This window comes from Netta rufina (assembly GCF_964035555.1).
Source record: "Netta rufina genome assembly, chromosome: 9".
Lineage (NCBI taxonomy): Eukaryota > Metazoa > Chordata > Aves > Anseriformes > Anatidae > Netta > Netta rufina.
The window spans coordinates 12,347,692-12,363,005 of record NC_140132.1 but is presented as its reverse complement, the minus strand read 5'-3'; the positions used below and the strand labels follow the sequence as shown (position 1 = coordinate 12,363,005).

General features: G+C 45.1%; 1 protein-coding gene across 2 annotated transcripts in view; it reads right to left on the bottom strand.

The window, feature by feature from the left end:
- Window positions 1-10,973, bottom strand: part of FARP2 (FERM, ARH/RhoGEF and pleckstrin domain protein 2) — a 75,638-nt gene extending 64,665 nt beyond the window's left edge. For both annotated transcript variants that reach the window (XR_014618718.1, XM_084292346.1), the window contains exons 1-2: window positions 10,897-10,973; window positions 6,710-6,930 (exon numbers count right to left, since the gene is read on the bottom strand). Coding sequence is in view for 1 of the 2 variants with exons in the window: in XM_084292346.1 (XP_084148472.1) it covers window positions 6,710-6,910 (201 nt within the window). In the remaining variant the exon portion in view is untranslated. The remainder of the gene's footprint in view (window positions 1-6,709; window positions 6,931-10,896) is intronic.
- Window positions 10,974-15,314: the final 4,341 nt, after the last annotated feature.

Sequence of the window (15,314 nt, the reverse complement as noted above, 5' to 3'; positions counted from 1 at the left end):
CCGAACACAAAATAACAGGTTTTGGAAGTACAGAGTAGAATCAAACGGTACACGAACTGCAAAGCTTCAATTACTTTCTTTTTAAACCCTGTAATAACTTCGAATTTTAAACAGTGAATTACTAACTTTCACTACTGAGGTCAGACAAAAATAAGTTCTAAGGCACCTTATTTGCCATATTTAGGGCAGTCAAAGCAGAGCAATGACAAACATCTGGCCATGATTCTTTCTGGAATTTTGACTATTTCTTTCTACCATTTTTTTTTTCAGAGAAGAAAAACACTGAGCTTACTAATACAGCATTTTGATTCTTTCAGCATAGCGCTTAATAGGATTCAGAAGCAGTCTGTCCTCCCACTTCCCACATATTTAAGCTGTTAATGCTTCTACAGCACAGAGGGGAAACAAGCCTTGACGAAGCGAAGGGCTAAGTACACGAGCAGGGAGCAGGGGAGAAGGCACAGAAGCAGACTCATGTCAGAGCTTCGCCCGCCAGGGAACCCGAGCCTGGCTGCCTCATCCTATGGGGAAGCCCCCCGAGCACAGACGCTGCAGAGCCACAGGAAGGATTGCCCTTCGGAAAATGACTTCAGAATAAATGTTTTCCAGCTCCCGCTACATGCTTTCTGTTCCTAACGGGTGCGTATTTCTTAATTATAACTCCTCAGTAGCAGCGTTTTGCAGTCACCGAGTTTGCATAACGTATCCTTAAGCCCTGATGAAATTTCTTAAGGTCAGTCACGGCGCTGGAGGGAGTTCCTGATAAGCAACACTTCACATCGAGAGCATGCTGAAAACGCTCCCTTCAAACCACAGGAAATGACAGGGTATGTACAAGGCTCAGATTGCTTCCTCCACAGCCCCATAAACGCTCCTCAAGCCCTAACCCAGTTCCTGATTTCAGGGCCTCCGACTCCCAGGGCTCCAGCAGCTGCTCCGGAACAACCAGGAGCAGGAAAAGCACAGCTTCCGCAACACTTTAAATTATAGATTAAATTACAGATATGTTTTTAGATTACAGATAAATTTTTAAATTACAGATAAATTAATTTACAGATAAATTACGGCCTGCAAACGGCAGACAAACCAGAATAATTAAATGTAGGCCTGGCATAGAAACGTGAAACAATTCTGCAGCCTAACAGTGAAAACTGTAGATTTAAATAAACAAAGTGAGAGTCATACAGCTGATCTGAAGACAATATCACTGCTAGACAGAGTAAGTGGCAGGCCACCGTTTTCCACCTCGTGCAGAAAAACACACATTAATTCCTTAGTTGTACAACAGGAGGACTTGCACTGAACAGCAGTAAGCTCAAAAGCAGACACAAGCAGGGAGGGGGCAATACTTAATGAGAAAATACAGGGAATACAGGGAAGTGTAACCTTACTCGACTACAGCATCTTCATAACCTGCAGGGAAGCCCCGTCCTTCCCTGCTGCTCACCCCACGCATGCCAAAAGAAGGGAGCCAAATGGCACAGCACGGCAGGTACACACAACACGCCATGAGCTTCAGTTTGTAAGAAAATGAGATGCAGCCATCTGCAAGAAACTAAGCCACATTCAAGGAAGCAACAGGCCTGGTAGAAATGCATGAAAAGGAAAAAAAAAACAAAGACAGCAACAGAGCATTTTCCTGAGGCTTCAAGTTCTGTGGCACGAGAACACCTGCCCTGGCCTTACTCACCATGAAAACCCCAAGCAATGCTTGACTCCAGATCACAGGGAGACCATGGGACATAACTGAAAGCCCAGCCCAGAAAACACAAGCTAGCTGAAATGGAAAGGTGAATTCAGACGAGCATAAAGCTAACACCGTAAATTATCATGGCGCATAACATGAGGATATCTTTAAGTTTTACTTAGGCAAGTTACTTCCTTATATTAAAAAAGAAAAAAAAAAAAAAGAACAGACTTAACTGTTCAAAGCAACCTGACAAAGAACAGCAGGAAACAGAAATTCTACTTTAAGTTTTCCCATTGAACAAAGCAGGCAGAACCACCTGGTTTTGCTGTGCTATGATTCCATTATGGCTACTACATTTTTATGGAATTCATTTGCAAGTTGGGAAAAATGTAGAAAAATATATTGTAACATAGCACAAGTATTTCTCACTAACTTATTTTATTTTATTCTCAAGTAGAAGGAGAAGCATATACTCAGCAGAAAAAGTGCTAAGTTCTACCCAAAAATAGCTTGGTAAACTTTAAGTATAAAAACCGAAGCCCCTTTTTCCAGGACACTTATTCGCAGCATTAAGCCTAATTCATGTAAGAAAGGAAGCATATATATTTCCTACATCAGGAACAGGATATAGGCCAAATATTTAACACCACATTACAGCAGCAATTCCGTTCAACATCTTATAAGCTAGTGCAAAGAAAAAACAGGGCCAGAGAGAGGCAAAAACCCAAAATAAATATATGACATCAGAGAAAACAGTGAGAAGATCTGGAAAGTTTGATCCGTTCCTTGTGAACTAAACCTGATGTTTCACTTACATAGATTTTAAACCAGTATATGCCTCCTGTCTACCATCAGCGTGGCACGGAAATAAAGGGCATTGTTTGTCCAACAGATACACATGCTGCACTGTCTTTGACAGCCCTTATGTGTATCACCATAATACACCCCACTTGCAGCTCTACTGTAGATCTATGCAAAAACTTTCAGCAACTCTAAAGCACAGCTTCCTATAGCAGTAAATTCCTGCAGCCTGAGTTGCCCTTTGTTGCAGCACATTTTGCTGTCGTTCAGAACCTGCACCAGACAAGTACAATTTCACCAAGCGGTCATTTCGGCAAATTAAACCCAGCCCAGACCATTCCGTTTATTTTTATGCTGATCAAAGGCTTCCAAGTTTAATCTGTTAAGAAATTTGGAAAAGCTGGCAGAACTTCTATTGTACAACCCTGCTTACTTTGAAGTGTGCCCACGATCTGAATTAAATTGAATTCTCCAACCATTCATCTAGGAGTCTGCAAAAGCACCCATTTGGACAGACTTAGCTCTGAGGGAAGAGGACAGGTGCCCCTTGACATGGAAGTTCTGAACTACATAAGCTGAATGTAAAAAGGAAAAAAAATATGAAAACAATATTTCAGTCTAGTTTTGAATGTGTTATGTTTCAGTCTCTTTACTGTTTGGGAGGGAAAGGAGAAAGGATAAATACACAGTTTTCAGTTTTCTGAACTCTTATAAAACATTTAAGCTCCATGCTTGAGCACTGAGGACAGATTCCCCAGAAAGGAGTTCTGCCTCTATGTGCTTTAAAGAACGGCTCTCTCTTACTGATTAAATAAATTCATAATTAAAAAGAAAACCTTACAATACAGATGGTTAGTAAGAACAGAGGCAGTGGATCTCAGACAAAAGACAGCGGATTTTAGCTGCGCTGAACCTTTAACACACTGTTCTAGATAGAAACAACAACACAAAGGAAAGATTTCCTTTTTATTTTATCCTTGTCCCATTAGTCATGCCATTTTGTCAGTCCCTTTTTGCTCTTTGGTGAGTTAAAAAACACAAACAGTTGGAAGAGCTGCCAAACCAGGGCATCTCCCAGCACCTGCCACGACATAAGTAAATATTTCAAACACGGGTTGGAGAAAGGAGGAAATGACACGGAAAAGCCTGTGAAGATTAGATCATTATGGCAGCTACTCTGTTTATCCTACACAGTTAAAATTGCTGGCGTGGACCATTTTCGGCAGCTTCCTAAGAGCTGTAGGAGATGAAGTTCCTATGCCATCTTCCTTGCAGCTCTGCAGAGAAAAGCCCCTCTCCAGGAGATGGCTACCGTGCCAATTCTGCTTCCAAAGACAAATTTTCTCAGTAAAAAGCTACTTCCCACAGATCTTAAAAACAGGAAGGAAAGTCCCTTTTTGCCCTAAGATACATCTGCCTTAGATGGCAGTACCAACACAACATATGAGAAAGGCCTTTACAGCTTAGTCTTCAGTCCTGCTTCCCTTTAAAGACTTCTCTACCTGCAGAGCTTTTAAGAAATTAGCTGAGAAAAACCGTGAAGGGTTCTCTCTCATAAACTTCTATATGCAGTCAAGGTCCACCTTTAACCAGTAAGCGGTCATGCCTTGCTTGGGAACACCATGTTACCTTCAGGTTACCTGCCCACGCTGAGCTCCGGCGCTGGGAACTCGTTGCCTGCTTCTGGGAGGCCCAGACAAGCTACGCAGCACATTCCTGCTTTACACATTCACATCTTTTCATATTCAGCCCTCCACAACAGAGCTCTTGTCCTGCTACACTAAGTTATTGCTGACCTAGGCCAACAAACACAAGCCACACGAAGTAGGTAGTGAAGACAACGTGACCTCTCATTCCCAGATCCAGCTGAAATAAGCTTGAAAGCAAAGCGGAGTGGGCAAGTGTCACGCAAGTCAGAGCTTCAATCCCTCTAGGACAGCTGCTTCATCATGAATTTACTCACTGCTTTTTCAAAAAGCTATCCATAAATAGGTGCCTACAGCATGACCGACTTCTTAATTCCTCCCCCTTAAACCCCAAGAGAAAAAAAAAAATCAGTTTTCCATCAAAACCAGCAGTGATTTGCAAACCCTGCTATCCCACCAGGCCACGGAGACAATTAGGAGGTAGGGGGGTTGCAATGTAATACCTCGTCCCCATTTGACATCACATTTTTAGACAAAAGCGAAAGATGTAGGCATTATGTCACTAAGATTCATTAATGGTACAGCTGATGACTATGGAGCTTTCTGTGCTCAGTGACCTACAGACAAAATCATTCCTTCTCCTTACTGCTTACAAGAGGCAGAAGTTCCTAAGCTGTTCAGTTCTGACGGACTTCTTAAAGAAGAGCAGTATGGTATTAACTTCTGCCTCAGCAAGCTAGTTGCACAAATTTGGGTGTTTCTGTGGATTTCATAACCAGAGAGAGCTTTCCAGGTAAAAGGAGAAAACGAAGATTGCTCACGATTAAGGGAAACCTCTTGTCATGATGGAGAAAAAATAAAAAATAAAAATAAAACAAAACAAAACAAAAAAAGGCAAAAAATGAGACCAAAAAGGTACTGTGACCCACTCAGAGAATGGAGCTGAGTCCCCACCAGCAAAACCCCCAAGGACTTTGATAGCAGAGATAAGCAATTAGCCATTGCAATAATGGAGTGAGCTAAAACGGCGTAAGTTTTAGCTGTGGAGAAGACCCAGTAACATCCTAGAGACCATACAGTGCCTCTGCAGGAGGCAGCCAGCTGAAGGAAAGGAAGGAATTGGAACAGAAACTAGATTAGTGGTCAGACAGGCGAGACTGAAGTATGACCCACAGCAGTCCAAGACCAAAAATGTAAGAGCAAGGAATTAATGGTTTTGGCATGTGGAACGTGATGTTGACACAAATATCACATGAGAAGAGTAGACAAAAAGTTGGTACAAATACGACAGGGAAGAGAAGGAAAGCATCTATGCTAAAGCACAGATACTTTCTGTTCATTCACATAAATAAAATGGGGAACTAGCAGTTATAAGCTCTTCATGGATATTTTTACAGCTCATGGTAAGCTTGCAGTGATTTGCAAAGGTACAAGGTTGTTGCTTTCATTTTTTAAATCAAAAACACAAAAGCTCCAATACCTTAATCAACTTGAAAAAAAGAAAATAGATCACACTTTAAGAGAACCACAGATTTTTTTTTTTTTTAAAGCTATTCTCACAAAAAAAAAAAAAAAAGAATTGTTGGTGTTCTGTGTTGTAAGTAAAGGACAGATGGTTTTGCTGTAACCTCTGTGTCCTCAGGTGGAAGGATACAGACAAAGCCTTACACAACCAAAAAAAAACAAACAGATTTCATGTTTGAGAGTTGAACAGTCAGGCAGCAATCCATACAAGACATGGCAAAAAGCTTCTGTATTTCTTTAGAGTTCCACAGACATCATTCTTGCTCCACTTGGTAAAAACCTGTTTAAGTCTGTGCAACAAATTAAGGCTACAATTGCTAATTATAAAGTAAATTTTATACTAATATAGAATATCCAATAGCTGAGTATCTTCACTAGCCTATAAATGTTTTCTAACAATAATTCTTCAAGCAAGCAAAATTAAAAGTCTGAGGTTAATGCTGAGTATAAAACAAGAATTTGAAGAGCAATTTTTTTTTTTAATAGAACTACCCTGGTTTGGTTTGTATTTCTTAAGGCAGATTTTCCTGATTGTTAAGCAAGCAAATTTTTAAATACTGATTTTCGGAAACACTGCTACCCCTCTGGTTCCTCTCTCTCCAAGTGTGAAAGCAAGCAAAAGCTTTCTGATATGAACTTGAAGAGGATACAAACCATTAAAACAATTAATGAAAAGTAGCAATTAAAAAATCCCTTCTGCCCTCCCAACTGCCAAAGCTACAAAGATGCACATGGCTCAGGAAGCGAGAATAATTTGGCACAAGACATTTGGTGTTCCCCCAACACAAGCAACAGTCAAAACTTCTTGTTAACAGCATGTGCTTGTATTGAAATAAATGTCCGTTAAAAATGCAAATATCTGTTAAACAAGATTTTAAAAAACAAGATGTCCTACTCACTTCACTACGGGTAAGTAGGCAAATGCCCTACAGGAGTCTTTATTCAGATACTGCCCCAAAACGTCCCAGCTCTGTACAGCAGGAGATCCTGTAGGCTTTACATTATCCAAAGCGAAGTGTACTTGAAACCAGGTTTAAAACTCTCTTACCTCGATGTCAAGTACTTCCACCGTGTTGTCCAACATCTTTATTTTGACCTGCAGATCCTTCTCATGCGTTTTGGCAGGTGACGACATTGCAGTCGAGAGATTCTGTCCCGGCTCCAGGGTGCTCACTCCAGAGTTCTTCTGGACACCCAAACGAGAGCCAGGAGTCTGCAGGACCCTGTACGTCCCTTCTATCTCTCCCATTTTTCAACAGTGAGCAGAGCCTAAACAAAAAGTAGAAGAAAACAGAGAATTACAGCCTGAACACCAATATTCCCACGTGAAAATACCATTGATGCAGCATCACAAGCACAGCCCTTATTGAATGCTCTTCACCCCACTATCAAAACCAGTAATAAATCTGATGAAATGCTGGTCAAAAATCCAGCTGCTGGGAAGAAAACTTTGTGGTGAGAAAAACACCAGTTCCAAAACATGGTTATAAAACAGTATATTCCAACCTGTGCCCTCCTGCCTCCTCTCACACTGACATTTTAATTTCTGATCAATTTTCGTGCCGATTCAGCTTGCTGTACCCAAGTCGCCACAAATGGCACAAGCACTGCTGCCAGCGCAGGAGAAGACATCAGGAACAGCCAGCCAGGGGTTTAACACCGGGCTCTTCCTTCAGCGGTACCTAACCACTTACCCGACTGCACTACAACCAGCCCACACCCTGAGATAACAGGAGCAATTACCTTTCTTCATCCCTTAAAACGATGACTCATGTAAAACTGTAACTACTTCAACCAATGCACGCAGCTCAGGGCCGTCGTAACGCAGATTTCTGTGGCAGATAACTGTTCTTAATCTCATGAGCAAACCTGCGCTGTGCCCAGATTAAGTCAGTGGGCAAAAATCTCAATTGCAGAACCCCGCTGCAGCTCAAATAGCCCAGCCCTGCCCTGGCTTTCATGGTTCGGTGGCAGCCACTGCAAGCAGAGCAGATGTTTAATTTAACACGGAACAAAAAAGAAAAACTCAGAGCTGTTGTTTGTGTTCCCAACCCAGCTCAACGGGACCAAACACTTGCGGCCACGTCTTGTGCAAGGAAAGGGACACGGAAAGGAGATTGAGCTGCTCGGCGGCGCCCAGTGCTCAGGCTGCCAGCCTGCTGCCGGGGAGCAGCACACAACTCCTCGCTTGCTTTGCCATAGACCTGTGTCGTCTAGAGAGGGGAAAGGCAGAAAATGAAAGCGCTCCTTTGGCTCTCTGTGCTTTGCGCAGGTAGGAAGTTTTAACTCCTCAGAGCAATGGAGCCAACCTTCAACATCATTTCAAATTAGTATTTTAGGCTTTAATCCTTGCACTTGTAAAGAGAACATGAGATAGCTCAAGTATCAGCATCCCGCTTGTGGACCAGCGAATCTGAACCCGGTAACTGAAATGCACAGAAGGACTTTGCTACTGCTAGTCAGAAGCTTACAAGCAACTGAAGTTGCCCAAAATTAGTTATAAAAAGCCCCACGAGGGTGTTTATTAGACAACTTCTCTTAAAATTAACAATGCATAAAGACACTTGTCCTGTTCTAAATGGACAAGTACCAGAAGGAGCAGACACACTGGCTGTTTAAAACGAGGAAGGTGCAAGCAGGGACAGCCGTGGAGACACGAGCACAGCCCTCCTGCGGGGAGCTGGAGCTCCCTTAGCAGCAACTCCAGCAGCCTCCACATCGGCTGAAGCTAGACGGTACCTGAAGGTGTGTAAAACAGGCGGCCAAACTCCAGAATAAACCAGGAGCTCCAGCGTATTTTTACGAGCTTTGTTGATAAGGCAGGAAAGAGAAAAGTCACGTAAAACAGAAGCTGCAGGTGGCAAAGTCCTTCCCCCTCACAGCTGTTAACAGGAAAAGTGAATTCAACTGGATATGTCCTCACAACTTGCTGGTGACACGATCCTAAACACATTCACCACTGCACCAGTCCCCAGCTAGAATCTATCTGGCTTTTTAGGGTCTAACAAGCACCTAGGCAGGAAACAGGCTGCGTACAAGGAACCCAGGCTTCTCTGGAAGAGGATTTCCCTATCCATTGCATGGCAGTTGTGAGCATTCTTCTATGCCAAATGCCATTGCAATCACTAAAAAAGCCCCAAACAGACCGATCCAAGCACTACTTTCAGTTGCATCACTGCTTACAGCCACACACCCTGTTTGTTCTTTACACTGGCAGCACGCTGGCTGCTATTTCTTAATGAGAAACGCTGCGTTACGATTTATGAAGCATTTCAGTTAAAGGGACTATCGAAATGAAAGGTGGAAGAAAATGAAAGCAGAAAGCTCAAGACAAACTGCAAGCACTGGGGAGAAAGAGAGGGCTGTATTTGCAGAGCAAAGTGTCCGACAGCAAGCGAGAGCACCTCCCATCCCAGGCAAGCCAGAACAAAGTCTCATCAACCTCTTCATCAATATAAAACTAAAATGCAACGTTACCACTGCATTAACAGTTCTAAGAAAACAATCTTCCTTGTATTCACCCACCCTAAACTTCTTTGCCTTGAGTGCTTATCCTGATAATTTCCCATAAATAGGGACCAGACATCAAAACTCAAATCAACTCCCCAAGGCACAGTGACACAGCAACTGTCACGCTCAGCCCCAAGCCAGCCTGAAAGAGCAGCTGGTAACCAAGCTTTGAAAAATTGACATCGTTATGTACTTTTTGTTGCCTTTTTGAAATAGCTTCAAAGCTGCCATGAGTTTAATCTTCTGCTTTGATGGAATACATTTATTTTTCAGAAGCGAGACGGCGCTTTTCAGCCGGCAGTAGATCTGGAAAGGCAGCTTATACTGGAGGCTCCTCAAGATGCCAGGGGTTTTTCAAGGGGATTCCACTGAGTATGGTACCTCCTGGTCAGCGACAAAGTGCCACCACGATGCTCCATCTCTAGTTCCCAGCTCCTCGGTACGAGCAGGGTGACACGTGCCTCCGTTACAAAAGGGATTCCAAGAGACCCACGGCTGGTGAGACCCTGACAGAGCGCTGAGGAAGCTCTCATCAGAAGAGGGGCCCTCTTGGACAGCTCTCAAAACAGGTCCCTTCACCTCACCAAGAGCAAGCTTTCACCTCGTACTCTTTTCACTAGAGAATAACCACCTGCTAACGCTACTACAGGCCATTTAGCACTGCCAAGCTGGCACCACCTGATGCATCAGGAATCCAACGACGACAGTGACTGAAGACAGAGATGATGAACACTGGGCGAAAGGCCCCCCTCTGCAAAGCACATGCCTCTCCCTTCAGCCCAGGCCCCTTGCTCCCATCCCAAAAGCCGTTCCCCCCGTTACCCTGACCCAATGCTCACTGCTCTCTCCCACCACGGCATCCTTGTGCAGGAGCCCACAGCTTCCCCAGGCTCCCTGAAAGGGGACGGACACGCGGGGAAGGCTGAGGACCACGGCTGGTCCCTGGGGCCAAGCGAACTGAACACACGGGAGGTGCTGAGGGACACCACTGTCCCTGCTCAGAGCCACCAAACGTGACAGCAGGCTCCAAAAGCAGGCGGCTTCAGGGACGCTACTTTAGCCGGTTACAGAAAACGGGAAGAAGAGCTGATTTCCACCGCTCCCCCGCCGTCAGCTCCTAAACCCCACCGCCAGATTAGCACCTCTGTGCACGGGCTGCTCCCCTGAACACCATCCGTGCTCCTGGTGAGCCCAGAGCAGTGCTCATGCAGCAGGGGCAGAAGGCAGGAGCTCTCCCCAAAACCCGGCCACGGCGGGCAGCGAGCACGGAGCCCTGTCGGGAGGCAGCGGGAACAGCCCAGCCACGAAGGCACGGCCAGAAGAGCCACCACGGGAGCTTCCCGCGAGCGGCTGCAGCAAAACAGCCCCGCTCCTCCATTTTTGTTGTCCACAAACCCTCCCTCGCTGCCTGCTCCGAGCTCCATTACAAAGAAGCAAGAGCGGAGGAGCGAAGGAGGGGACGGGCCGGGAGTTACCCGGGATTTTTTGGGGGATAAATCTCTGCAGAAAGCGGGCAGGGCACGCAGCGGGAGGCTGCGGGGCACCGCCTGGACATCGCCTCCCGCAGCCCCCGGCCGAGGAGCGCAGCGCCACAGCGGGGGCCGGACCCCCCCCTCCCCAGCCCCGTGCCCCGCTCCGGGGATCCCCTCCGCAGCCCGGGGGGGAAGCGGGGGGGAAGCGGGGGGGACCCCCTCGGCTCCCCCCAAAGCCGCCGGCCCCGCTCACCTCCTGGGGCCGGCCGCCGTCCCGCTGCCGCCTCGGCCTCGGCCTCCTCCGCCGCAGCCCCAGCCCCGGCCCCGGCCCCACGGCGCCCGCCCCCTGCCGCCATTGGGCGGCCGCGCCCGGGGCCGGGCCGGGCCCTGTGCAGCCGGGAGGCGGGGGGCAGCGGCCTGCGGGCGGGCCCGACAAAAAGGGCTTCTGTCTGCCAGCCGAGGGGGAAGCGAGGCCTTTCGGCTCCTCCGGGCTCGGCGCCTGGATTCCCCGTGCCCACTCCAGGCCCCGGAATGCCGCTCCGAGCGGCCGCCGATGCCGTCTCTCCCTCCCCTGAGCAGAGGCGGCCCGGGCCCGGCAGGCGCTTTGCGGGGTTCCAGCAACTCGCGTCGACCCCAAAATCCGCCTTGGGCTTAATGCCAAGGACGGGGATCTTGTTACCGGCTGTCCGGCGGGCTTACGGATCCCCAGAGAAGTCCAGATCCTACAGAAGGACCTACAACCGAGGCCAAGTCCTTCTCTCAGGCAGCTTGTACTCCTACTCCATCATATAAGGCTGCCTTATCCTCTGCCCTGCTGTTTAATTTATTCCAACAATACTTTAGGGTTTTAAGGGTGAAAAAAGTGTTCTTCCAGCATGAAAAGTGCTGGGAGTCAGACCCTTTAAAGAAACGTTTATACCGTATCCTTTCCCACCAGAGCTGAAGGGCTGTTGCCTCACCACAACAGCTGTCCCTCAGCCCTGCTTCTGAAAACAGAGCCATTAAACCACACAGCCAGGCACACACACATGCCCAGGTGCTCTGTTTAGGGATGCAAAACACAGACAAATCCCATTTACACAGATGAGTGCCGCTCTGGTGAGGATACCACTCAGGATATGCACCAGTACCTAAGCGCCAGGTGACAAATCACACCCATTTTACTTTGAATAATGAGCATCCCAGGTTTTTGTTCAGTTAACTTTCTTTCAGATATATTTTCAATAGGGACAGAAAAAGCCACAGCCATGCAGAAGAATGGTGGAGAAGGCAAGGGTGCAGCACTCACACTTTGTGGCTCTAGCACTGACACCAGGCACAGCCATGGCCAAGGAGGCTGAAGACCATCAGAACCTCCTCCTCCTCCCCTCGGTAACACAGACAGAAACCAAATACCGTAGGAAATGCAGGGCACAATGAAGCACACGGTTTCAAGTCCGATGTGCTCTGCCTGAACAGACTTCTGCACCCTCTGGATTGGCAGTTTGCTGAAAAGTAGATGCCAAGGCTGACTGGTATCCGGCAGTGAGGAAAACAGTTCTTCCTAAAAAGGACTGCCTTTGACAAATCTCCTCAGTCCCCCTGAGGGACCATGTCTCATTAGAGTTTGTTTTTCAAGATGTCAAACAAGAAAAATGAGGGAATCACTTGGATTTATCCAGGAAAGGATAGATGGCCAATAACACAAGACATGCAGAGCCACCCTTTATCTGAGAATTTGACCTTTTCACAACAATTTGAAAAACAAAACAGCATATGACTTTTGGATTAACAAAGCACATAAATCATGCAGAACAGTCCTTTCATCCTGGAGCAGCCTCACCACTCTCACCCACAGACGAAGTAACTCACAAAATTAATGAGTAATTCCTGATGAGCAACATTCTCATCTCTTAAAAAGAGAAAAAGATGCAAGATCTTTAAAACATGCATCGTTGTTCATTTTCCTTCAAAAACTGAAATGGAGCTGAAGAATCTCCTGTATGCAAAAAAAAAAAAAAAAAAAAGTTTGAAAAGTTGACAAAGTATACACATTTTAGATAACACCATCCATGAAAAAAAACATTTGTCACTCTGGTAAACTGAAGCGCTTTCGTAACTGAAATGGATGTTTCAATACCCTGTTTTGCCTACCATTTGCATTGCACTTCCACAGGCAATGAAAACAGAGCAGTCAATTCTATTTGCAGCTTAAGAACTAATGCACTTTCATATCCTTTAAAGTGCAGACACTGCAAAGTAATCTTCATTTCAGTCACTTATTTTCTTTAACATCTAAAAAAAGCACAAAGATTTTCTTCTGGCAGCTCTGGCTAAGTTGGAGAACAAATCCGATGTGATCACTTTAAAAGCAACACACCACAACAATTAAAGAGAGGAAGCAATAATTGCATATATAGTGAAGTCTTTAGAAGCGTCAACACCCTGCTGTTTACACTTCACTGTATATTGCTAACTTTTATTGCTCACACAAAACACACGTAATGTACCCAGCTGAAACAATCCAGTGATGAAAAGTTTGTGTGCTTTAAGTGTCCACGTACCCAGCACCCAGTTTGTACATGCAGCTCATTTCTTGCCTTTCTACCCACCACAGGCAAAAATTTATTCTTCATCATAGCCCAAGGAGTTTAGCAGGATACACAGGTATTCCTCCGAGACTAATTTACTTGCCTTCAGCCTGAACCTGAAGAAGTCTCCTCTTCATACCAGCATTCCCAAGTCTTCAGAAGAGATCATACACCCACGCTGATGTAGCAGCAGCTATTACTGCCTAGATGCTAAAACCTTTCTACAGCAGTTCCTGTTAGAGAAGTCACCACGTTTTCGTTCCTGTAGCCACGAGCATATGACCAGGCTATGAAGGGACATGGCACCACCTGCCATTTCAGTTCCTTCACCATAAGCAGAGGAAGATACAAAAGAAACAAGACTCCACTTTTACAAGCTAGAAGGAATGACAGAAAAAATGACAGCTCTGCGCTTTGTGCTTATTGAATCAACAGCCAACGAAATGGATGGTGTGGTTCCTAATCCCAACCAAGTGGGGTACATATAGGAAGTACTTTACCAGGCTGAGCCTCTGACCTAACAGAGTCTTTTACAAAGATGTTTGGCTACTTGAACACACAAAACATGCTGGAGACATGGTGTTGATGAATGGACTTGAATGCTAAAGGAGGGAATGGATGCTATTATCCATCCACTGCACACTGAATCAGCAGGACGCAACTTCACAGCTGTCTGCACAGAAAAATAGAAATGCAAAGACCTATGAGTTTCCTTAAAGTTTGCCTTCATAGGAAAACGTTGAGCATCCAGGCAGTACATTTGAACCATTTACATGAAGAGGAAGTTTAGGGAAGGAATAATGTAATTACAGTGACAGTCAGCTGTTGCTATTGGAAGGATACAATACAAGGACCAAGCACAATTTCATCCTTGTGAGATAAAAATTGATAGTGCATAACTCATTCATTCAACTGATGTTACAGATAATCTACGTAATATACTCCTCTTGGCTTGAGTGAGACAATTAGAATTACCCTTTCACTATAATACCATGTCACCTCTTTAATTATCCTTGGGACGAGGGTAGAGGAAGTCCTTCAAAGCAGACTTCTTATCCAACCGAGAATGACAGTATCTGGAAAAGCTTCTTGTTCAAATCATTCATCATGGCAGAGAGATATTCTGTTGCTAATTCCTTTAGTTCATATTTTCCAGTTACAAATTACCAACTTCTGTTTCTTAGAAGTCTCCTATTATGTAATAAAAAGGCAAGCAATTCCAAGAAGCTTATGTCTCCCTTTCTGCCTATAGTAAAAGATAGATAATGGTGAGAATGGAAACAATTACAATAATTTAAGCCATATGTATGCCATGTATTCCACACTTCCCCATTGTAACTGAGCTGCACATAACTAGTTCACTTCTCTAGCCTATTATTCTGTAACTGTATGAGAACATGCATAAGCACATCAATGCTGAAGATGCAAAGATGAATTGGTACAGATTTCATTGCAGGGAGGCCAGTCGAAGCATCAGGATCCCTGGATGGGGGTGTTCACAGAGCTCTGAATGCCACGGGTTGCTGCTGTTGTCCTACTTTGGTTAAAGCTAGTATAGGCATTTTGCCTTGTACTACAGTGCTCCTGTTACTGCCCGGAGATACTCAACAATTTGCTGCACACATCATTTCTCTGGATTGCCTTCCACATCAGCACTGACATCTCAGTAGACCTGGCTACGTCAATGGGTAGCTTACTGGTGATAAACAGAGTTACATCAGACCACTTCTCCGGTAGGAAAACCAAGCCAGCTCCAGCTGTTAGCCAGGTGTTGTTTTTTATTCACAAACCAGTTGTACCCTAGATGGTAGGAAAACATGAGAGAGAAGAGAGTGAAATTATAGAATTTGATCAATACACCGACTGTCATAAGCAAAGGATGAAAGTATCAAGTCAAGGCAAAGAGGAATTGCTGTCGGTAACGGGAGATTTGATCCATATGATCAACACAAAGAATGAATGGCAAAGACAGAACAAGACCTATCATTTTCTGGAATCCCTCTCACACCGGGTTAATTTACTGTTAACGGTCACCTGGAGGTACTGGAGAAATAAATTCATACTGTAATGAACAAAGATACTTTCAAAAGTGGCAGATATA